General features: G+C 42.4%; 1 protein-coding gene and 1 pseudogene across 1 annotated transcript; one reads left to right on the top strand and one right to left on the bottom strand.

Annotated features, from left to right (window-relative positions):
- Positions 1-5,296: 5,296 nt before the first annotated feature.
- Positions 5,297-5,836, bottom strand: LOC136399372 (ADP-ribosylation factor-like protein 5A pseudogene; annotated as a pseudogene).
- Positions 5,837-8,206: 2,370 nt separating this feature from the next.
- LOC136399348 (zinc finger protein 420-like) lies at positions 8,207-24,305 on the top strand. Its single transcript, XM_066374429.1, has 5 exons — positions 8,207-8,340; positions 13,374-13,583; positions 14,601-14,727; positions 19,473-19,546; positions 21,051-24,305. The coding sequence occupies exons 2-5, from the start codon at positions 13,569-13,571 to the stop codon at positions 22,533-22,535; spliced, it is 1,701 nt and encodes a 566-aa protein (XP_066230526.1). The 5' UTR covers positions 8,207-8,340; positions 13,374-13,568; the 3' UTR covers positions 22,536-24,305.
- The last annotated feature ends 1,060 nt before the right edge of the window (positions 24,306-25,365 follow it).

Below are 25,365 nucleotides of genomic sequence, written 5' to 3'. Positions count from 1 at the left end.
AGATACGTGATTTCCAAACTGCCCTTTTGCTGTTCCGCTTGGCTGCCTGACCCCACCTTTAATTACTGGACAATCACCCATGGGACAAAGAAACTCCAGGAAGCTGGTTAATCACCCCAGAAAGCGGAACATACCAGCACACCCTTGCTTGAGGCTATTCCCAACCCTATAAAGTTTTACCTCAGTCTGTTTTTGGTGCTCTTCTCCCCTGGAGAAGTGCCCAGCAGGGTTCCTTTCTTCCTTTCAATAAAGCCTGTTACTCTGGTCTTTCAGACTCCCATGGATTCCAACACAAACCACAAGAGAAGACAAGGGAAAAGCAGAAAGCCAGCTTTTCCCATGAAGGGCAAGGGATCAGGGAGGCCCCTGCAATGGTGATAGCAGGAACCAAGAGAGAGCAAGCTCCTGGTCTGCCCCATTTTATAGTGTAGAAATCAAAACCTTATTTTTTTATTTTGCTTTTTTTTTTTTTTTGTATTTTTCTGAAGCTAGAAACGGGGAGAGACAGTCAGACAGACTCCCGCATGCGCCCGACCGGGATCCACCCGGCACGCCCACCAGGGGCGATGCTCTGCCCACCAGGGGGCGACGCTCTGCCCCTCTGGGGCATCGCTCTGCGGCGACCAGAGCCACTCTAGCGCCTGAGGCAGAGGCCAAGGAGCCATCCCCAGCGCCCGGGCCATCTTTGCTCCAATGGAGCCTTGGCTGCGGGAGGGGAAGAGAGAGACAGAGAGGAAAGAGGGGGAGGGGGTGGAGAAGCAAATGGGCGCTTCCCCTATGTGCCCTGGCCGGGAATCGAACCCGGGTCCTCTGCATGCCAGGCCAACGCTCTACCACTGAGCCAGCCGGCCAGGGCCAGAAATCAAAACCTTTAATCCAATATACAAATAGGAAAGTCTCTAATACAAAGTCACTTATCTGAGGCATAATGGGATTCCTCATGAGAGTGCACCACCCCCTATCCTATCATGCAACAGTCAAGGATGTGGGGAAAAGCTTAGTCTTAAAACTAAGCCTTAGGCTATAACCATCCTGCCTGCTTACAGCCTGTCCCCCACACCAAATGCAAACTGTAAGTGAGCAAACCTATATATCATATTTACAAACTTATCTGACCAATAAGCCCCATATTTATTTGCTTGTGACAATGAATGTGCACACTGAAATGTCTTTCATGCCAACAAGGCTGATGGAAATACTACATTATATTGTATAATCTTCATAATCTGCATTTCACAGATCCCCAAATCTTTTACCAACATTACATAGATTTAAAAAGGTATTTAAAAAAACCAACACATGAAATGATTTGATGAAAGCCTTACATTGAACTTTCAGTCCCATCAGAATCAACCTTAAAGATTTAAAATTATTATGTATAAATTAAGTATTATCAAGTTAAAAATCTATAGAAGTTTTTTAGTTTTCACAACTGGAGAAAATCTCTCCTGGTATCAAACACAACCATTGCAATAAAGATAGAAAACTTTTGATCTATTCTTTTTTTTTTTTTTCAGAGAGAGAGAGGGATAGACAGGGACAGACAGACAGGAACGGAGAGAGATGAGAAGCATCAATCATTAGTTTTTCATTGCGCATTGCAACACCTTAGTTGTTCATTGATTGCTTTCTCATATGTGCCTTGACTGCGGGCCTTCAGCAGACCAAGTAACCCCTTGCTGGAGCCAGCAACCTTGGGTTCAAGCTGGTGGGCTTTTTGCTCAAACCAGATGAGCCCGCGCTCAATCTGGCAACCTCGGGGTTTCGAACCTGGGTCCTCTGCATCCCAGTCCGACGCTCTATCCAATGCACCACCGCCTGGTCAGGCAATCTATTCTTTATTAATAACAAAATATCACAGTTATACAAGTTAGAGAAAACTACAAAAATATTCAGTTTGGAAGGACTTTCATCAGAATAAATTTTCACATAGAATCCGGAATGCACACTGGGGAAATAATATAATCAATATGGTGATATATTTAATCAAGAGACAAATGCATTAATAAAAAATTATTAAACATTAGTCAGGGAAAATCTTTTTTTTAAATAAATTTAAATTCTAAAAAATACTTGTGTTTAGAGAGAGAAAGAGAGGAGAGAGAAACACCCACATGGTCCATTTATTTATGCATTTATTAGTTGATTTTTTTTTCAAGTGAGCAAGAGAGAAAGGCAGAGACAAGCAGAAAGGGAAAGAGATGAGGTGTATCAACTGTTTGTTGCAGCCCCTTAGTTCTTCATTGATTGCTTTCTCTTTTTTTTAATTTATTCATTTTAGAAAGGAGAGAGAGAGGGAGAGGAGAGAGAGACAGAGAGAGAGAAGGGGGGAGGAGCAGGAAGCATCAACTCCCATATGTGCCTTGACCAGGCAAGCCCAGGGTTTCAAACCAGTAACCTCAGCATTTCCAGGTCGACGCTTTATCCACTGTGCCACCACAGGTCAGGCCATTGATTGCTTTCTTATATCTGCCTTCAGAGGGGTGCACCACTGAGCCAGTCACCCTTTTTTCACGCCAGTGACCTTAGGCTGAAGTCAGTGAACTTTGGGCTCAAGTCAGTGACCATGGGATCATCTCTATAATCCCACACTCCAGCCAGCGATCCTGAGGTCAATTCAGTGAGCCTGTGCTCAATGTGGCTATCTGGTGTTGCTATAATATAATTTCATAGTAATTAAATATATAGAAATATAGGAAAATATGGAAGTTATATAGAAATAATTAAGATATAACTGTTATGGACAGAACACAAGTAATTATTGATCAGAGCCCAAATTGATTATAAATTTAAAGAGCCTTTATTAGCCGGCTGGCAACTGCTAGCTGAGAATCCACACAGGGAAAACAGCTAACAGCCCCGAGTCTAGGGAGAGAGCAGTATTTAAGGGGATAAACTACAAAGTCATAGCTATTACAACAGGTATGCACAACATTCTTGACATTTTGGTAGAAAGCATTTTTGTTCTAAAGCTGATTACAGTTCTTCCTATAATTGCTACAAGGCTAAAAGCATAAAACTACATTTTGTTTCTGTAGGCAAGATTTAAGTCAAGATACCTAACTAGCTGGGCTTGTAAAAATTTTCTCCTCTAAGCTACTGCCACAGGCAAGCTCCGTTCAATGCTTAACTTCCTTGTGTAGACTATTGGGGACTTTCTACTCTAAGCTGCCAAAAGCAAGTATAAAATTCCTTTTTATGTCCAACTGTCTACACACAATACTGAGGTCCCATACACAACCCTATCACAATAATATTAAAAACAATTAAAGAAAGTAAATAAAGTTATGCTGTCTGGATAGAAATTAATCTAATGTGTACAGATATGATAAGCAGATTCTGCCTTTCACGCAGGGCCCAGTTAGTGTGTGTGTGAAATTATACATAGATAAGAAGGAGCTTGATGTCATAACTCTGTAGGTTAACATAAACAAGAAGCTTTCCTAAGAACACCTTAAAAGTGGCTTGATGTGACATTTCAGTAGATTAACTTAAAAAGGGCTCCCTGCTAGGAACTCCCAAACAAAAAAAGGTGGTTTGAGGTGATAATCCTGTAGATTGACACCTGTTAGAAGGTGGTTTGAAGTGATAATCCTGTAGATTGACACCTGTTAGAAGGTGGTTTGAAGTGATAATCCTGTAGATTGACACCTGTCAGAAGGTGTAAACCAGAAAAGGTACTAAAGCTTAGGGACACCTGAGGGTTTTGAAATTGAGTCTTCTGGGACTTAGGCCAACAGGCCAACCACTTCGAGCACCACTGCCTGGTCAGGCCATTGGTTGATTTTTTAAAAAGATATTGAGTATTTTAATTTTGCATAAAGAAACTTTCAAAGTTTTGGCAATGTAATAGTACATTCTATTATTCCTCATCAAAATCTTCATCAAATCTAAAAGGCTGATATTAAAATTATTTTTTCTTGAATAGTCTAAAACATGCCAGTTTGGATTAGCATTCAGAGTTTTAAGGAATGAGCACCCAAGAATATGTTTTAACACAGGTAACTTGGTTTACAGTCACAACAGAAATATCTTTGACTTTTAGACATTGAAAAAAATGTATTATGTCGATCAATGTTTAAACCAAGTTCTTAAAAGCACTTAAAAAACATGTATTTAATAATTGTCAAACAATACATTCATGTGGTGTAAGAGGATAAAACAAAATGAAAAATTTTAAACTATTTCAAGAGTTAAGAAATAATCAACTTTCAAATTAGTAAGTTATTTCTGTTGCTTGAAAAAAATGTTTTACTTTTAATTTTAAATTTACTTTAAATGCTTGACATGTAATTTAATACTTAAGAATCTAGCTAAATTATTTGATAATATTTATAAGGTGACACTTCTCTGGGTAGACATTTCACACAACAGTTTTCAATCAATACTGAAAAAAATTGGTTGGTAATTTTAATCACAATTAATTATTGATTAATACATTAATAATTTACTCAGTAATTTAGATGGCATAAGGTCTAATGAAGGGAACAATCTGATAACTACTCAATGTGCAACTGTGCCCATTAGTAAAGCCAAGAATCTGATAGCTATTCCATTCATTGAATTATGTTTTCATCTATGTGATTTGATCAGTAACAACAAAAACATAGGTATACAATGTCAATTATTTTCCTTTCTTTCTTTTTTCAAAGAGCAGCTCAATGATTTTGGGGGGTGGTTAGTACAATACAGAGAACATGGGGGGAAGCACATACTGGCACTTAACCCAATGCCAGTACTCATGTCATTATTGTTATAATTAAGAATATTATTAATTTTTGTTATTCACTTTTCTTTAAAATATAAATCAAAACCATTAACTTGAAGTTGAGGTATATACACAATACATACACAACCTTATGCAAAATATTTTTCATAAGTAACATTACATTTTAAAAAATCAGAAATTGAGTATCTGTGCTGCTTTATTTTGACTTTATGGCACGAGAACAACATTCAACTAAGGAGGGTTATACTGATAATAAAGCTCTTGAAGTTAAACATTTCTTCTTCTGCTTTTGTACTTACCACAGGCTACTCAATGTCCTGAGATGATTCATTATGAGAAAAATGTCAATCACAACTTTAAGATCTTGCTTTGGAAAAAACTAATGAGAAAGCAATTGGAAGGTGAGACTTCATCTTCGTTTTCAAATAAGTGGTCTTAATTTTTCTTCTTATAGAAGAACCTTAAATCATTTTACTATAAATATATCTTAACCATTAATTTTTGCATCTTTCAGGAAAAGTCCTGCACCTCGTTTACACAAAGTCTACAAGAAGAGGTCAATAGAGATCATCTAATATTAAATCGTGACATCATCCATTCAAGTCCTTGGCATAATCCCACGCCAGAAAGAGCACAGCATGCTGGGATATGCCTCTGGTGATCTTTAAGAGAATTTAGTTTCAAAAACTGAGAGATTTTTCCTACAGTCATGCATTCTTTAACATCTTGTTTATTAGCAAAAATCAGCATTCCAACTTTCCTTAGATCCCCATGGGGTAACATTTTACAGAGTTCTTCTCTAGTCACAGAAATCCTTTCTCTGTCTGTACTGTCCACAACAACTATTACAAACTCTGTGTTAGAATAGTAAGTGTTCCAAGAAGAACGAAGAGATTCTTGGCCACCAATATCTCACATTAGGAATCGTGTATTGTTAATCACTATCTCTTCTACTTTACTTCCTATTGCAGGGGATGTACGTACAACCTCATTCATAGAATATTGGGAAAGGATGGTAGTTTTTCTTGCATTACCCAGCCTAACAACGATAACTGTGTGTTCCTGGTGATTGAACAGTTTCCATATCCCAGTGAAGAGAATTCCCATTCTCAGGCAGCAGACTCCCTCCAGCCACCCCGTCCTCCTGGCCTCCCCTGCCCCCCCCCCCCCCCCCCCCCCGGGCTCTGGCTGATGGAAAGGAGAGACACTCACTGCAACCTTCGCCTCCACTGCCGCTGCTTCCATGCTGGTCACTGGCCGGCTTCTGAGGAACAGGAGGGAGGCAGAAGCCCAGGTCACGTTGCCACTGCCAGGGCACCCACCTGGCTCACAGACATCCCCGCTGCGTTGTCTGCAGGGAGCCTTGCCCGTTGGTTGATTTTCGTATGTGCTCTGACCCAGGATCAAACCCATACCCTTGATGCTTTAAGCCACTGAGCAACTGGTCCAGGGCCATCTAGGAACAATCTGATAAACAATGTTCAGATTGTCAAAGTTATAATTCAACATTCAATCCTTTTGGGTGTCATCGCAATGTTCCTTAATTTTTTTTTGATTGATTGATTTTTAGGTGGAGTGGGGCAACGAGAGACAAAGAAACATGGATTTGTTATTTTCCTCATTTATGCATTCATTGCTTGCTTCCTGTATGTGCCCTATCAGGATTACTGCAACATTGGTATATCAGGACGACATTCTAATCAGCTGAACTCCCCAGCCAGGACGTCATCATGTTGTAAAGTAGCGTACCTTAATTCTGCGGGTTACATAGAGACACCAAGGCAGGATACAGAAGAATTTTTAGGAGGAGATTTATTAATAAGCCGGCTGCATATGACTTACACGTGGTATAGCTAACCCAAATTGTGTGTGTGCAAATTAGCCCTGCAATTTGTTATATAGACTTGATCACATACAGGTTGGGGGAGAGGGAGGAAGAGGAACATGACACAATAATCAGTCATTAACAAACTTATAACATTTGTCTATAGGATCTATAAAAAAACATTTTTACATATGAAAACTTACAAGGTAACACAATAGTGATGTTGTTTTACATATCAAAGACATTCACAAATCTTTTAGTGTCTACCTCCCATTCCTTTGTCTAGAGCAGAAGTAGTTAACCTTTTTATACCTACCGGTAGGTCATTTTTATTTCTCTGTTAGTAGTAAAATTTTCTAACGCGCCCACTGGTTCCACAGTAATGGTGATTTAAAAAGTAGGGAAGTAATTTTACTTTATAAAATTATAAAGCAGAGTTACAGCAAGTTAAAGCATATAATAATAATTACTTACCAAGTACTTTATGTCAGATTTTCGCTAAGTTTGGCAGAATAAATCTTTATAAAACAACTTACTATAGTTAAATCTATCTTTTCATTTATACTTTGGTTGCTCTGCTACTGCCCACCATGAAAGCTGGACCGCCCACTAGTGGGCGGTAGGGACCAGGTTGACTACCACTGCTCTAGAGGTAAATGCCACTCTCAGGACTCCAGGAAGGGAGGAAGAATTAAAATCAGTGTAGGATATGCAAATATTATCTCTTATTAAGAGGGAAAGAAAGTTCTTTGATAACCCCTATTCTTTCAAAGCCTGACTTTTCCTTTTTAAAATGGCGTTGCCAATACTAAGTTTTACAGTTCTTTGGCACCTTACCACAATCATTATATTAACTTTTTTGGGAAAACCATACAAATTTTATAATTAATGATATTTAAGTCTTACTGAACATTACCTTAGTCAAAATCAGCGACCAACTGGTGGGTAAACAGGTGTTGTTTTTTTTTAGGGTTGCCTGCTTAAATTGAGGCAGAGCCATGTGTGTGTGTAGTGTATGGAAGGCTCTAGGCGTTTGCCCTCAGGGCAGCAGATTGCAAACTGAAAACTGCCTGCCCTGGTAGGGAGGGGCGATTGCTATTATTTGCAAGATGATTTTTTTCCCCCAGCCTGTTCTGGCTGGAGAGTTGAGATATCTATTTATCTATATCTAAATGATATCTCTCTCTCTCTCGTGCTGAGGAGCTTGGGGGCCCTGAGATTTCTGCACAGCCTTTTTGGGGAGTGCTGAGACTGCTAAGGTCCTGGGATGAGAGAAAGAGAGGTGGTGTTCCCACCGTTTGCTCATCCGTGGTTGTGAGAGTTTAATAATCGGATTGGCCCACCACTTTCTGGCTCCACAATTCTTTCACCATCTGCCCTAATCCAATGTGAACCTGCATCTGGCAGGCCTCAATGGCGGCGGTCACTCGCATTACACCAAGAACGAGTTATCACCGGTGAGAAATGTGGAGAGGAACCCAAAACACCACAGGTTGCGGCACCTCACGTTTTCTTTTTTGTCCGCTGTCTCCCCTCCTGATTGGCCAGCATTAAGGCCCTGTCCGCAGTTGGAAGCACATAGTAGGCGGTCCCTCCCCGGAGTTTTAGAGGCAACGCAAGGGCGCAGCCTTTATTCCCCGCCCCGTAAGCCGCTGCAGTGAAGGTCTCGCGGGATCTGGAGACGGTCTTCCCGGTTTAAACCTGACCCTCCCGGTCTCCATTCCTGCACGCCGGGAGCCTGAGGGTCGCTGCGGACGCCGAGAGCCCCGCTCCCGAGCCCCCAGCGGTGAGTGCGGAGTCCCGGTGAGAGACTCCGAGCCTGCCCGCTTCGCTGCCGGGCGGGGGCTCCGCGTCGGTTTCCGGGGAAACTCTGAGGCCCCCCCGCCCGTGTCCCCCCCGCCATCGGGCGTGGGACCCCCCTGCCGCGGGGTTTTCTGTCTCGGTCCCGAGGGGGCAGCCCCTTCACCCCCCGCGCTCTTTAAAGTCCCGGGAGACGGACGCGAGCGCTGGAGATGGACAGTGTGCGCCCCCCCCCCCCCCCCGGGCCTCTCTCGCCCGTAGAGCCCGGACTGCCCCCTCCCCCGCTTGGGGACCTGCGGACCCCCTCCTGAGACCCCACCCCATTTAATAAGAGGCCCAGGTCCAGAAAGAGCACACTCTCCTTGGGGTAGGGATTCGGGGCGAGGACGCGGGGTCCCCAGAAGAGCCCCCGGCCCCACGCGGGGAGGGCTGTGCGGGAGCGGCGACAGCGAAGGGGCCCCGGGGACGCGCCGAGCGGGGCTGGGAGGGGTCAGGGGACGGAGAGAGACACGGGAGGGGAGGAGAGGTCAGTGAGGGGCCATGAAGAGACGGTCACGTGGGGGTGCCGGGGGACGGGACCGCGACGGGGAGAGTGACAATAACCGGGGAGAGGAGCGCGAGGGGAAGAAAGGGGAGAAACCCCTTGGAGAGGAAGGGGCCCGAGAGAAGGGCGCAGGGAGGGGGGCTGGGGAGCTGAAGTGGGGGCGCAGGACGGGGCACTTCAGAAGGAGGGAGTGGCCCAGAAAAGGAGAGCTGGGGGGCGAGTAGGGACAGAAAGGGGAGGTTTAGGGATGAGGGAGCCGAAGGACAAACAGCTCTGATTCAGCTTGTGGCGGCGGGGTGGGTGGGGGGTGGGGGTACAAGAAGATAAACAAGGGAAACAATTGGGACAGGGCCCTGTGTGGGGAGGAAGGAGAAAGATGCTGACAGGCACCCATAGTGATGGGAACAATCACAGATATTGTGGAGATAAAGCATCTGAAGATAGATTTCAAGAGTTTCTCGGAACAAGTGTTGAGACTGAAATAGAGAAAAGGGGAGAAAGAGCAGGGAAGACGGAAGGAGAAACACAGGTAAGGACGAAGGTGCAGAGAGGCAGGGAATAAACACACAGACCCATACACAGAAGTACATAGAAGCAGGAAGATGGGGAAACCGGACCTGCTGAATGGTGAACTGGCAGGATGTGCATGATTATGTTGTGATATACTAGGCCTGTGGCTTTATAATCTATTTAATGGTTGTTGGATTGTTTTATATGAAAAGAATTGAAAGAGAATTTCAAATTTTAAGTTTATAGAGCTTGTGAATTTTATAATCATTTGCTTGCAGTTCCATCCCCTGTTCACTCCCAAATGTGAGATTGTATTCAGTAGGTCAGCTTCTCATCTCCTGCGATGGCAAGACGAAGGGGATCTGGAACAAGAAATGACTGTGAACTTGTGATGCTTTTTTGAGAAATATTCAAGAATTGTGGGTTTTTTCCCCAATAGATTCACCTTTTTCATTCGACATTTCACATTGAATTCCTTTTCTGAAAAATTTATTGAGATAAATCTTAGGCTGTTGAATATCTGCCTTCCTGTAAATAGTCATTAACTTCTGAAACAGATATTGATGATATCTCATAACCGGTGTCTAATATTCTTTATTTTTTATTAAGTGAGAGGAGAGGCAAACACAGACTCCTACCAGAACCCCAACAGGGATCCACTGTGCAAAACCCCTGCGGTGATGCTCAGTTGCGTGGCACCTGAACTTTCTTAGCACCTGAGGCCATGCCATTGAGCCATCCTCAGCACTCCCAGCCAACTTGCTCAAACTTTTTTTTTTTTTGTATTTTTCTGAAACTGGAAACGGGGAGAGACAGTCAGACAGACTCCCGCATGCTACCGGGATCCACCTGGCACCCGGAGGAGGCTCTGCACACCAGGGGGCGATGGTCTGCCCCTCGGGGCATCACTCTGCCGTGACCAGAGCCACTCTAGCGCCTGGGGCAGAGGCCAAGGAGCCATCCCCAGCGCCCGGGCCATCTCTGCTCCAGTGGAGCCCCGGCTGTGGGAGGGGAAGAGAGAGACAGAGAGGAAGGAGGGGGGGTGGAGAAGCAAATGGGCGCCTCTCCTATATGCCCTGGCCGGGAATTGATCCCAGGTCCCCCGCACGCCAGGCCGACGCTCTACCGCGGAGCCAACCGGCCAGGGCCTGCTCAAACTTTTTGAGCCATGGCTATAGGAAGGGAAGAGAGAGAGAAGGGGGAGTAGTGAAGAAGCAGGTGGTCACTTCTCCTGTGTGCACTGACCGGGAATTGAACCCAGGACTTCCGCACACTGTATTGATGCTCTATCACTGAGCCTACTGGCCAGGGCCAATATTCTTTGCTCAATATGAGACAGATTCAACTTCTTAAAACTTTGACCATAGAAATTATTATTATTATTATTATTATTATTATTATTGTGTGTGTGTGTGTGTGTGTGTGTGCCAGAGAAAGAGTCAGAAAGAGGGACAGATAGGAACAGACAGACAGGAAGGTAAAGAGATGAGAAGCATCAATTCTTCGTTGTGGTACCTTAGATGTTCATTGATTGCTACAGCAGGGTGAACGACTCCTTGCTCAAGCCAGCGACCATAAGGTCTTGTCTATGATACCACGCTCAAATTGGTGACCCCATACTCAATCTGGTTGACCCCTTGCTCAAACCGGCGACCTCAGGTTTTTGAACCTGGGTCCTCTGCATCCCAATCTGATACTTTCTCCACTGTGCCACTGCCTGGTCAGGAAACCAGAGAAATCATTGCATTAAAAATGAATCCACTTGACAGTGCAGTGGCCCAGTGGATAGAGCGACTGCCTGGGACTCTGAAGACCCAGGTTCAAAACAACAATGTTGCTGGCTTGAGTGTGGGTTCCCCAGCTGGAGCTTAGGATCATAGACGTAACCTCATGGTCACTGGTTTGAGCCCAAAGGTCGCTGGCTTGGCCGAAAGCTTCCTTGCCTCCCCTACTTCAAGGTACATATGAAAAATTAAACAGTGAACAACTTAGGTGCCACAAGAAAGAATTAATGCTCCTCATCTCTTTTCCTTACTCTTTGTGTCCCTTCCTCTCTCCATCTCTCTGTTGCAAAAAAAAAGATTCCATATAATTTTTCTTTAAATATATTGTCTTTTACACTAAGCCCCGCATCCTTTCTACTGTCTTGTCATATTTGAAACATCCATTGGTACATAGTAAGCTATTCTCACAAAAATTAGGTGATATTTTATCGCTTCATATTCATTTTGAAATATCCCCTAATCTTTTTTTTTTAATATTTATCTATTTTTTAAAGATTTTATTTATTCATTTTAGAGAGAGGAGACAGAGAGAGAAGGGAGGGAGGAGCAGAAGGCATCAACTCCCATATGTGCCTTGAGCAGGGAAGCCTGGGGTTTCGAACCAGCGACCTCAGTGTTCCAGGTCAAGGCTTTTACCCACTGCACCACTGCAGGTCAGGCATATCCCCTAATCTTTGTGAGCAGTATATATTAGGCTATTTCAGTGTGCAGTTGGTAAGGATGTCTATGATCTTAACAGGTAGAACTTGGTGTCGTGAGTTTGTCTAATGTCCAGCAGCTTTTTTTGAATTAGTGACTGTGACACCAAGAAGCTGTTCTCCTCAACACCCTCTTGTCCATTCTGAAAACACTGAAGGACCTGAAAGTTCGTTCTTACAGAGCCTGTTTATTCATTGTTCAAGTTGATGTACAAATTTTTTATAGCTAACTTTTTTCCTATGTTTTCAGCCTCAAAACCTCTGTTCACTATTTTTTGTTTTTAAAATAATTCCTGGCCCTGGCCGGTTGGCTCAGCGGTAGAGCGTCGGCCTGGTGTGCGGGGGACCCGGGTTCGATTCCCGGCCAGGGCACATAGGAGAAGCGCCCATATGCTTCTCCCCCCCCCCCTTCCTCTCTGTCTCTCTCTTCCCCTCCCGCAGCCAAGGCTCCATTGGAGCAAAGATGGCCCGGGCGCTGGGGATGGCTCCTTGGCCTCTGCCCCAGGCGCTAGAGTGGCTCTGGTCGCTAGAGTGGCTCTGGTCATGGCAGAGCGACCCCCCCCCCCCCAGGGGCAGAGCATCGCCCCCTGGTGGGCGTGCCGGGTGGATCCCAGTTGGGCAAATGCGGGAGTCTGTCTGACTGTCTCTCCCCGTTTCCAGCTTCAGAAAAATACAAAAAAATAAATAAATAAAATAATTCCTGTAATTTCCTGGAAAAAAAAGGAATTTTGACTTGGAAACAGGTCTTTCTAGAAGTTCTAGTCCCAAGCTCTCACAGTATCCAGAAGTATGAGCTGTGCAGGATCCACTACCCTTTAGCCAGTGCTGCTGAAAACAGCTCTGAGGGAGCAATGCAGGCACCACAGGGACCTAGATAAAGATGCCATATCCTGGGCCCCACTGCAGACCTGCAGAACCACAGCTTAGCGTGGGATCCTTGCCTTCAAGGGTCCTGCATGCTTATTTATGCTAAACTGTTTCCACTTATTTTGGATTAGATCGCTTGAGGAATTTGAAGGAAGGACATTGTCTGAGCCCTCTCCCACAGACTTGGGAGAGCTGCTCTGGGTGGAGCATCACTGTTGTTTTAATGAGCTGCTCCAAGTGATTCTAAGGGGAGCCCAGGAATTCGCAGGAAAGTTCCTGAATATACTTGATTTTTAGAAGAGAAAGTTTATTTAAAAGTCACAAAGTAGAAGTGGATTCAGGGAGGAAGTTGCAGAGGCAAAAGAGGAGCCCTCAGATCTTAGGAAACAGGCAAAAGTGAGTGTGGGGGGGGCAGACATGCTCCAGAGAGGAGAGCATCCGGGATGCATTAGTGAGAGTGGGGAGCAGGGACGGTCAGGGGAGGTGACAGGGTGTTGTGTCGGGTTTGGCATTCAGGAGAGCAGCGCCCATTCTCATTGCTGAGGGAATGTGTGGACGTCTGAGGGAGGACAGACAGGTGAAGACAGGAAAATAATACAGTGTGGTCTCCCTGTAGGAGCAGTTTTGTCTGACTCCAGTGAGAAAGGACAGGAGTGTGTGGCCTTCTCAGCATTTCCAGGTCCTTCTGTCTGTGAGTGTGGTGGAAGTGGATAGAGGGGCTGTGTGGACACCTGTGGTGGCACATTCTCCAAATGCAGACTTGACTCCTCAACATACTGTCACCTGAAAAAACAAGCAGGACAAGGACAGAATGGCTGCTTCTCAGGTAAGCGATGTGTCCTGCTCAGAGGCTGTGTTTGCTTTTCCTCCTAACTTCAGTGGATTTAGGACCTTCAACCTTTAATTCTCTACTTCTGAAGTTCGTCCTACTGAAGCAATTTCTTATTTTATTGTCAACGTCGGCAGCTTATATACCTTTCTTTGTTCCAGAGGCTTTTGTGCATTCTATCCATCCAAGCTTTCTGAGGGCCTGAACAGTTCCCACTTTGAATTTGTCAGTTTCAGTTACCTGCTACATTCCTTTATGACAGATCAACCTGTGTGGGCACCCATGTCCAACATCCCTGTGGGGATGAGTCAGAGGCTCAGGTGTCAGTGAAAAAGGGAAAGTAGGCATTAGGTTCATGTGGCTAAAGGATCAGATTGTGGGTCAGAATTAAGGAAATGCACCTTCTATGGGTCAAGGCATGTGTGAAAACACATTCAGCCTGACCAGGTGGTGGCGCAGTGGATAGAGCGTTGGACTGGGATGCCGAGGACCCAGGTTTGAGACCCCGAGGTCACCAACTTGAGTGCGGGCTCATCTGGTTTGAGCAAAAAGCTCACCAGCTTGGACCTTAGGTTGCTGGCTCGAGCAAGGGGTTACTCGGTCTGCTGAAGGCATGCGGTCAAGGCACATATGAGAAAGCAATCAATAAACAACTAAGGTGTCGCAAAAAAAAACTGATGATTGATGCTTCTCATTTTTCTCCGTTCCTGTCTGTCTGTCCCTATCTATTCCTCTCTCTGACTCTCTTCGTCTCTGTAAAAAAAACAAAGACAAAAATCCTTCAATGAACAACTAAAAGGCCACAACTGGGAGTTGATGCTTCTGTTTTCTCTCAGACTAGTTTGTGTGTCCCTGTCTCTTTCTCACACACACAGAAAAAAAAATATATTGCTGGGTGAAAATGAATTTCCTGGGTTATTTCCTTCTTGGACAAAACCACTTCTGTGTTTTCATGTTAGATGACGTTATTAAGTAGGACCGTGGATGTTATAGGTAATATGTCCTTTCTTTCAGAAACGATTAAACTTCAGGGATGTGGCCGTAGATTTCTCTCAGGAGGAGTGGGAATGCCTGGACCCAGCTCAGCGGAAACTGTACATGGATGTGATGTTGGAGAACTACAGGAACCTGGTCTCCCTGGGTGAGGATGACTTCCTTCCTGAGTTTATTCTCCACCTTAGGGTTTTGTTTTTCTAAATAAGGGAAACATCATGTGGAAGCTTCTGCCTTCCAGGGTAGATTTCAGAGTTCTTTCCTCACGAAGCAAATATGGGAGTTTGCTGGTATAGAAACAAAGGCATCATGATGTACATTAATCAGAATTCAATGTTTGAAAACTTACATGTTGTCTAGAATAATTAAGGGCTATCAGAAAACAGTATTTTGGAAAGTTATTTTCTAGAACATTATAACATTGTACCATATCTTCTCACCTGGGCACAAAATGAATTAGAAATTGGAGAATCTATTTCAAAACTCATGTTCCCTTTTTAAATAAGTATGTCTTGCTTTCTGTAAGTCAGTCCTGGCCCTCTTTTTGGAGCAAATGTAGGAATGCCGGGATGTGAAGGAAAAAGAAAATATCCTTCTAGCCAGGCAGGTGGGATGAGGAGGCAGGTGACACAGGTGAGAGATCTAAAGGTCATGGAGGAGGCCAGACCTTACAGTGTGGTTGGGAAGCTGCTGCAGTGGAAAGGGCTGTGAGAGGCCCAGGTGTATCCCTGTTGTCATAGAGGGACAGCTGGTCTCCAACACGTCCCGTGCTCCTGCGTCCTCTCGGGACTCTGCTTTTGCTCCAGTGACCTCCGTCATCACATTAGCGGTGGGGGTGGGGTCCTCCCCTTGGACTGTGAGGGCCTCTGTGGTCTGGCTCCTTTTCCGTTGCTTTGGGGACCTGGAAAAACTTGTACAAGTAGCTGAGGAATTGTATGATAAGCTGTTTATTCTCATTTGGAGTTTTTGAAGGAGGTGGTTGAGATCCTGAAACTGGGTGCAGAAATCTCAGGAACCCTGGGGACAGATGTCATGTTTTTAGGTTTGTCATTTCTAATCCCGTGGAGGTTTCCCTCAAGACCCTACAGAGTATAGACTCAGTGGTTTCATCACAGCATCTGGCACCTCCGCAAAGTACGAAAATCTAATTCTTCTTTTTTTATTTAAAAATGTTCTTTTGCTTAGTATAAACTATCATTAAAAACTTTTGTAGTGTTCCTGGCAGTTTTGCTCAGTGGAAGAGCATCAGCTTGGCTGTGTTGTTGTTCATTCTGGGTTTGATACCATTCAGGGTATACAGGGGAAGGAACCATCTGATTCTGCGCCCTCCCCTTCCTCCGTCTTTCTTTCTCTCTCCCTTTGCCTCCTGTAGCCACGACTTAATTTGTTTCAGTGTGTTGTCCCTGGGTGCTGAGTATGGCTCTGTGGTGTCTCTACCTCAGGCACTAAAATTAGGTCACTTTGGGCGCATGGCCGCTGACGGGGGTTTTCAGGTGTGTTTCATCAGTGCATGGTCTTTCTCTCCCCTCTTCTCACCTCAAAATGAAGAAAATAAAATAATTCCAGCCTGTATTTCTTAATTGTCTACATTAGAGTAATTTCATGTCTCTATGTGTCTCAGAGTCCTTCAGTAAATTACTGCCATAGGCGACCTTAGGTTATTGTCCAGCAGGTGGGAAAGTGTCCACTGTTACCTAATTTTATCATCACTGTCATTCTGCACTTGTGCAGTTGAGAGCTGCTTGGGACATTGTCCTTTTCTGTTTCCACTTTCTGATGAGATCTTGCTCATATTTGTGCTTTTGCATTCACAAGTGCTGGTACAACGTGCAGGACGTTTTGCTTTGGTAAGAGGTGGGATACAGCATTATTGGGCAATTTATATTTAAGAAGTGGCTTTGTTCCTTAATTCAAGTTTACTGCAGGGAAAAACAATGAGGTTTTTCATTGCCTTCTCAGCATGTTTTTTTTATCATGGGATACTTAATCTGAAATGTTTATAAAGTTCAGTCTTTCCATATTTTATAACTTTTGAATTGTTTATTTAGAAACAAATATATATTTTAAGTGGATTATCTACACATAAGAGTAGCTAAAATACATTGAAACATAAAAAATTTCTCCTGTCATTTAAATGTCTTTGTTACAGTTATACTTGAGTATTATTTTTGAATGATTTAAATGCATTCATTGTCTGAGAAATTTTTCTGCTCTATAATGTCATAATGCAAACTTTTTGCTGTTTGAGGGTACACTCAGTTATAAATTATAGTTCTATAAAAGGATTTTTTATCGCTGGAACTTTTTTATTTTTTATTTTTCTGAAGTGAGAGGCTGGGAGACAGGGAGATGGACCCCTGTGTGTGCTCAACCAGGATCCACCCGGCAAGCCCACTAGGGTGCGATGCTCTGCCCATCTGAGGCTTGGCTCTAATGGAGACTTGGATGCAGGAGGGGAAGAGAGAGAGAGAGAGGAAGGAGAGGGGGGAAGGGTAAAGAAGCAGATGGGCACTTTTCCTGTGTGCCCTGGTTGGGAATCGAACCTGGGACTTCCACATGCTGGGCTGATGTTCTACCACTGGAACATAGCCCTAGTTCTGGCCAGCTGTCACTGGAACTTTTAAGTAATTTTCAAAATTCTGGAGATAAATTTTCTGTTCTTAGTTTGCATTTTTTAAATTCAATATTAATTTGAACTAGTTTCAGATGTACAGGATACTGGTTAGGATAGTGGTTAGACCTTATATACTGTACAAAATCTAAAAGTGTTCCCTGTGATATTTCCAGGACCCAACATAGTTATTACAGTATTAAATACTATATTTCCTATGCTGCCTTTTACATTCCTGTACCATCCTTTAATTACCAGTGTGTTTTTGTCAATTGCTTTATTTTTTTGACCCAGTCTTTAAACTCCCCGCTCTCTGGCCACTATCATTCTGTTCACTGTACCTGTGAGTCTGTTTGTTGTTGTTGATGCATTTATATTGGTCTTTAGATTCCACATATAACTGACATCATACGGTACATGTGTTTCTCTGCCAGTTTTATTTCACTTAGCACAATACCTTCTATGTGTGTCCATGCTTTTGCAAATGCTAAGGTTTCATCATTTTTTATCATCCATTTATTTCTTCATGTTTATATTCACATTCTTGATATTTTTTTCTTTGTTTTAAGATGACCCTTTTGTTTTGTTTTAAGATGACACTGTACCTTATTTTGTTTACTTTACCAAGAGTGATAGCAAAGGAGAGAGATGACAAGCATCAACTCATTGTAGAGTCACTTAAGTTGTTTACTGACTGCTTCTCATATGTGCTTTGACTGAGGGGCTCCAGCTGAGACAGTGACCCCTTGCTCAAGCCAGTGACCTTGGACTCAAGCTAGTTACCATGGAATCATGATGCCATGCTTGAGCCCACAACCTTCATACTACTATTTTTCTTCTGTTGTAGTGAGAGGATGTTGGGCAAATCAATATATTTCAAGTGTGAAACAGGAGAGTTAGGTGTGCTCACTTGTATTTTGCATTGATGCAGGGCATTGCCTTTTGTGTAGTCTGTGGATGGCTGTGGGTGCTTGCCCTCAAGGCAACCAATTGCAAATTGCAAGTTGCCTTTCTGCTTGGGGAGGGACCATTGTTTGAGATTGTTTTCTGGAAAAGGGATTTTTTTCCCCCACAGCCTGTTTTGATAGAAAGTAGAGAGAGAGAGAGAGAGAGAGAGAGAGAGAGAGGAGAGAGAGATCTAGATCACGTACTGAGGGCCTTGGGAGCCCCGCTGAGGCTGTTGGCCTGTGATGTAGGTGAGTCTGGAGGTGGGCGGGGCTTGAGAACACTGAGGGAAGCGGTCTGTTTGCTCGTTTTCTGTTATTAGACTTTAATAAACAGAATGGTCCACCATTTTCTAGCTCCATAGTTTCTTTACCATCTGCCTGGATCCAGTGAGAATATGCATGCCCATGGTGAGGGCCACTGGCCCTACAGAGAGAGAGAGGGACAGTCAGGAAGGGAGAGAGATGAAAAATGTCAACTCGTAATTGCAGCACCCTAGTTCATTGATTGCTTTCTCATCTGTGCCTTGACAGGGAGCTCCATCTGAGCCACTGACTCCTTGCTCAAGCCAGTGACCTTGGATTCATGCCAGTGACCATTTAATGGGGACCATAGACATGCCCACACTCTTAAGCCAGTGACCTCACAGTCAAACTGGTGTACTTGCACTCTAGCCAGCAACATTGGGGTTTTGAACCTGGATCATCAGCATCTCAGGCTGAAACTCTATTCATTGTGCCACCACCTGGTCAGCCTTGGTGACCTTGGTCTTAAACTTTTGAGCCTGTGCTCAAACCAAATGAGCTCATGCTCAGGCTACAGACCTCAGGGATTGTGACCTGATACCTCAGCATTCCAGGTTGACACTATCCACTGCACCACTGGTCATGCTGTTTCTGGTTTTGCTGTGTCTTTGGTGCTGCAGTCTCTGATTGTTTGAACAACTGCTCCTTTTTTTTTAAAGTACTCTTTACAGTGCATTCACCATGTACTGCCATGCCTTTGTCACTTTTGTGTCATGCAAAACAGTCTTTTTGGAAGAAGCAAAACGGCTGTTCATGGAACATACATTGGCATTATTTCTGTGCTTCTTGATAAGAAACTGGTAATTGGAATTTTTTTTATCATAGCACCATTTTGTGCTTAGCTGTTTCAACAGATATTGTTTGTAATGAAAGTAAGTTTTCATTCCTCTCTGATGTGATTGATCTTTTTTCATTGTTTCCATTCTTGGTCTTGCTTTGAACTCTTAATGCCTTTGGAGTACTTAAAATGTAATTTTGTCAATAACTGTTGGGTTGTCCATTTTAACTGAACATTAACTTTGTATCTTTCAGCTATGCCCTCTGAAGACAATGAGACCTTGTTACGAAAGACAGGAATAGAAGATTTCTTCTCTAAAATAATACTGGTAAGATATGGAAGGTGTGGTTTTCATAATGTACATTTAATCAAAGCCTTGCAATTTTAGGAAGAGTGATGAGAAAAACGGATGTTCATATGTACAGCACTAACCTGGGGAAATTATTTTTTGTTGTTATTTATTTGGAAAGAAATGGGGAGAGAGAGACTGTGACAGACAGAAACATTTATCTTTTCTTATATGTGCCCTGACCAGGAATTGAGCCTGTGACCTTTGTATACTGGGATGACAGTAAAACCAATGGTGGGTTTTGGCCATGGTGGGACAGTTATTATTTTTAATATTTGAAATGTTTATTTAACTGCCTGTTAACCACTCAGGTGGTTAAGATGTCATACTGAAACAACAAGTTTGTGGATTTCATTCCTGGTAAAGACACAAAGGAAAAACAGTAAGTGGGCAACAGGTTTTAACAACGAAGGAATGCTTCCCTTTCTTCTTTCTCTCTCCCCGCTTCTCTCTGTCTCTCTGAAAATGAAGAAGAAATTAAGCCCAGCCTGGAGAAGTCGGTTGTTGGGAGAGTCATTCTGAAGCACAGATGTTGCTGGTTCAATTCTCTGGTCAAGGCTTATACAGGAGCAGATTGATGTTCCTGTCTGTCTCCCTGCCTCTCTCAAAAAAGAAAAAGAACACTTATTGCATTGATTTTAGTGAAAGAAAAGAAGGAAAAGAGGTGGAGAGAGAAAGAAACATTGATCTGCTGCAGTATATGCTCTGACCGGAAATCAAATCAGCAACCTCTGTGCTCTGGGGTGATACTCTAATCAACTGAGCTATCTAGCCAGGGCATAAAAATTCTCTGCTTCTCCACTCCTTTCCTGTCTATCTCTTTCTCTCTATGTCTCTCTCTTCCCCTTTCATAACCAAGACGGAATTGGTTGACTGAGTAGGCCTAGGGCGCTAAGGATGCCTCTATGGCTTCTTGTCCAGATGCTAAAAAAATGGCTTCATTGCTTAGCAATGCAGCAATGGTCCCAGATGGACAGAGCATTGCATCTTGGTGGGCTTACCAGGTGGATCCTGGTCAGGGAGCATGTGGAAATCTGTCCCTCTACCTCCCATCTTCTCACTAAAATAAAAAAATAAAATAAAAAAATGAAAATAAAAAACTATTTTTTACTATTATATATTTCTGAAAAGGAAATCTGGGAAAGCTAAAACTTCTGTAATCTGTGGAATAAATAATTATATGATTGGTTTTAAATGTATGGTGAGATTGAACTTTCAATGATTTCTGACATTTACAAATTGCACATGTAAAACTTAATATGATCAATTTAGCAATGTCTTTAACAAAGAATCCTTATTCTTCTACCAAGAAGTAATGTTCTTTTTCATTTCAATGTTGGAAATGTTCATAAACTATGGAGCAAATTTTATACAGACAAAATGGGTTAATATGTATCATAGAGTAGTTATTTGAGAATAAGTGTACATGTTAAATGAAACTATACCTCTCACTAAAGATCTTTCTATTTTTAATGATTACCAGAGTACACATAATGGAGACAGAAGTTATCAATGCAATCAACATTGGAAAAACTTTAAACAAGAATCAGTTTGTAATCAAAATGAGAAAACTTCATTTCCAGAGAACCATTATGAACACGGAAAACTGTTTGATCACATGTCACATTCTAATATTCATCAGGTTGTTCATGTAGAGATAACAAACAAACAAAATAAAAGTCTCAAATCTTTTAAGCAATCTTCAAATCATACTGAAGATAAGAATATTCATACTGAGGAGGTAGCTTACACTTATAATTTATGTACCAGAGCTTTCAGTGAAATATTGAATGTAAATAGACTAAAGAAAGTCCATAGTGACAGAAAACTTTATGAATATGAAGAATGTGGTAAAACATTTAATTGGCATTCATATCTTACTTTACATGAGAAAAATATTCACACTGCAGTGAGACCTCACAAATGCAGTGAATGTGGTAAATCCTTTAGGTGGAACTCACAGCTTACTATACATCAAAGAATTCACACAGGAGAGAAACCATACAAATGTAGAGAATGTGGCAAAGCCTTTAGGCAATCCTCAGCTCTTACTGTACATCAAAGAAGTCACACGGGAGAGAAACCATACAAATGCAGAGAATGTGGCAAAAACTTTAGCCATTCTTCAACTCTTACTAACCATAAGAGAATTCATACTGGAGAGAGGTCTCATAAATGTTTAGAATGTGGCAAAACCTTTAGGTGGAATTCACAGCTTACTGTACATCAAAGAATTCACACGGGAGAGAAACCATATAAATGTAGAGAATGTGGTAAAGCTTTTAGCCAATCCTCAACTCTTGCTAACCATCAGCGAATTCATACTGGAGAGAGGTTTCATAAATGTTTAGAATGTGGCAAAGCTTTTATGTGGATGTCACAGTTTACTATACATCAAAGAATTCACACAGGAGAGGAACCATATAAATGTAGAGAATGTGGCAAAGCCTTTAGGCAATCCTCAACTCTTACTATACATCAAAGAAGTCACACAGGAGAGAAACCATACAAATGTAGAGAATGTGGCAAAGCCTTTAGCCATTCCTCAACTCTTACTAACCATCAGAGAATTCATACCGGAGAGAGGACTCATAAATGTTTAGAATGTGGAAAAACCTTTATCTGGAATTTACAGCTTACTATACATCAAAGAATTCACACGGGAGAGAAACCATACAAATGCAGACAATGTGGCAAAGCCTTTAACCATTCCTCAGCTCTTACTATACATCAAAGAATTCACACAGGAGACAAACCATACAAATGTAGGGAATGTGGCAAAGCCTTTAGAAGTTCATCAAGTCTTACTAAACATCAGAGAGTTCACACTGGAGAGAAACCCTATCAATGTAGAGAATGTGGCACAGCCTTTAATTGCTCCTCACACCTTACTCGACATCAGAAGACTCATTCTGGAGAGAAGCCTTACAAACGAAGAGAATGTGGCAAACCCTTTGGCCAGTCCTGAAATATCACTCATCATCAGAAACATCTTACTGGACAGAAATCCTACATTTGTAGGTAGTGTATTAAGATTTTTGCTTAGCAGGAAAATCTTAGTAAACATTCAATAATTCATTATCAAGAAAAGCTTTACAGATACGGAGGTTGTGGCAAAGACTGAAATGACTGTTTTCACATTCCTAAACGAGAATACATACCAGAGGCACCTTGCAAATGTAAAGTATGTGGCAAAGCCTTTTACCTGTGCTGAAAACCTGCTGAACATAGCAGAATTCATGGAGAGGAACAGTAAGAATGTCAGTAATTTGGCAAAACATTTAACCTTTGTTAAAACCTCTGAGCATCAGAGAATTAAGCCTTAATGCAGTTTATGTTCCAAAGTCTTTGTCCTGATTATATCTTATTCAACATTCAATAAGACTGGATAGAGGAGTAACACATGAAGAACATGGGAAAGCTTTACACGATATGCAAACCTTACTAACACCCCTGTGAGCAACAGAATTGCTCCCACCTCAGGGCTGTCACCATGTTTCACCCTTACCTATGTTCTTTGTGTAACTTACCAAATCCTTGCTTTTTTTGGTTTATTTTTGACAATCTAATGTTAATTTGAGAACGCTGAGGAGTCTGCAGATGGATCCTATTAAAGGCTTGTGCTCTGGGTCCTGCTTCTCTCTTTGGGCATTCTGCTGAGGCCTCCACGGGTAGACTCAGGCAGCCTGTGCTGTTCCTCCAGGGCTTGTGAGTCATCCATGTGTCTGTTTTATCTGCCTTGTGGTCTCTTCTGTAACTGCTGCTCACCCTCCAGTATCACAGTGCTCTGCTTCACAAATTCTAGTAATTAAAACTAATCCACTCTAGTGTAATTACGAAGTTCTTTTTAACTGTTGAGCCCATGTCTATTATTTCATGTATCTTTTTTCTAAGTCAACATAAACATACTTACATGGTTTGATATACAAAAATGCATTACATACATTAGTAACCTGAAGATGTAATACAGGAGTAAGAGGACAAATAAAGTGTGTGTGCATGTCTTCATAAGGGTAGGGAAATAATGCATCAACATAGGTAATTCAACAAAGCTGGTAAGTTACTTGCCAAGTAGAAATCTCACCAATTTCTAATGTGAATGGTTTTTGTACATTGCATTTCTGTACAATTTTTTCTCCAAACTTAAGACTCTTGGTTGTAGAAACTCACTATGCAGTTATCTCTTTTACTTTAACAAAAAACCTACTATAGTTTTTTCTTTTTTCTATGGTCATGGAATTTTACATGACCTGCTTAGAGATTTTAAGAACGGCTTCTTTAGAATGCAGTTGCATAGAGAAGTCAACTGGAAAATGCAGGTAATTTCACAGAGATCACACGAAGTTTCATCTTTAGTATATTTCTATTTCTGTTAAAGAATAACAGCATTATATCCAGGTTTTTAAATTATTCTCGGCCCTGGCTTGTTGCCTCAGTGGTAGAATGTTGGCCCTGCATGTGAATGTCCTGGGTTTGATTATGAGTCAGGACAGAAAGGAGAAGTGCCCGTCTGCCTATTGTTTCTCTCACTCTCTTCCTGCAGCCATGGCTCAATTAGAGTGAGTTGGCCCCCAGTGCTGAGGCTGACTCTCTGGTCTCTACTTCAGTTGGTGAAAAATGGCTCTGGTGGCAAGGGAGCAAGGGCCTCCATTGGGCAGAGCATCAACCCCTAGTGGTTTATCAGTTGGATCCCAGTCAGGACACCTGCCGGAGTCTGTCTCTGCCTCCACTCCTCTAAGTTAAAAATTTCTCACTTTTTGTTAGTGATGTCATCCAAGTCAGTGCCTTGTCTCTGCCAACGTTTTTACCTTAATATTAGGTGATGTCCTGTCACTCGTTCTTCTGACATTGCATGAAGTGAGCACACAGGACAGTGCTGTCACTCCCAATAGATGCTTCATAAAGAAACCTGAATCCCAGTAGCAGGCTGTGGAACGAGGTGGGACATGACGAACACCCAAGATGCTGAGTTTGATGCTGCATGTGGATTGCAGGCACCTGTGCCTATGCTGCAAAACTGGCTGAACTCGGGGAAAATGAAGTTTGTTTTATCTATTCCTGTATAGCTCGGTTGGTTGGAGCGTCGTTCCAAAGCCAAGAGTTTGCAGGTTTGATGCCTGGTCAGGGCACATGCAGTAACAGATTAATGTACCTGACTGTCTCTAGCACTCTTAAGATGAATAAAAAAATTATTTTTAAATTTTGTTTTCTGTTTTTTGTTTTATTCTCAGCTACAGACATCACAGCTATTTCCTTTGAAGTTCTATTGCAACAGCATCGCACTACTTTCCCTCTCCCTCTTCAGCCATCCAGACCTGTGGGGTTTTATTTGTAATTTGAAATCTTTCTACATGAACATTTAACTTATTTCCCATAATATGTGGCCCCCAACTCTTGTTTTGATGCATTCACCTGTTTTTTTTTAACGTGAACATGGATTTTTGTTAAATAACGGAATGGCATTTGTATTTTGTAATGACAGAATGGTATTTGAAAATGGAAATGATCTTCCTGGTGTCAATTTGCATTATAGTTATAAAATTTTCAATGTTTCATTATTGCCTTCTGCATTACTTAAGTGTATTGAGGACAAGTTTAACAGGATTGATTCTCAGTTATAAATGTAGCCAACTGTTGGTCATTCTTTCTAACAGGATCTGGAGATCATGGCAGTTTTGGGGTTTAAACATTTTCCCTTTCTCACGAAGAAAGTGAGTTATGAAGCATCATGTAGTTGCATCACTTTAGTTTTGTATTTTTCTGAGGCTGGAAACGGGGAGAGACAGTCAGACAGACTC

Source organism: Saccopteryx leptura, chromosome 3 (genome assembly GCF_036850995.1).
Source record: "Saccopteryx leptura isolate mSacLep1 chromosome 3, mSacLep1_pri_phased_curated, whole genome shotgun sequence".
NCBI classification, from domain to species: Eukaryota; Metazoa; Chordata; class Mammalia; order Chiroptera; family Emballonuridae; genus Saccopteryx; species Saccopteryx leptura.
The sequence above is the reverse complement of the archived record's forward strand: the minus strand, read 5'-3'. Positions and strand labels throughout refer to the sequence as shown.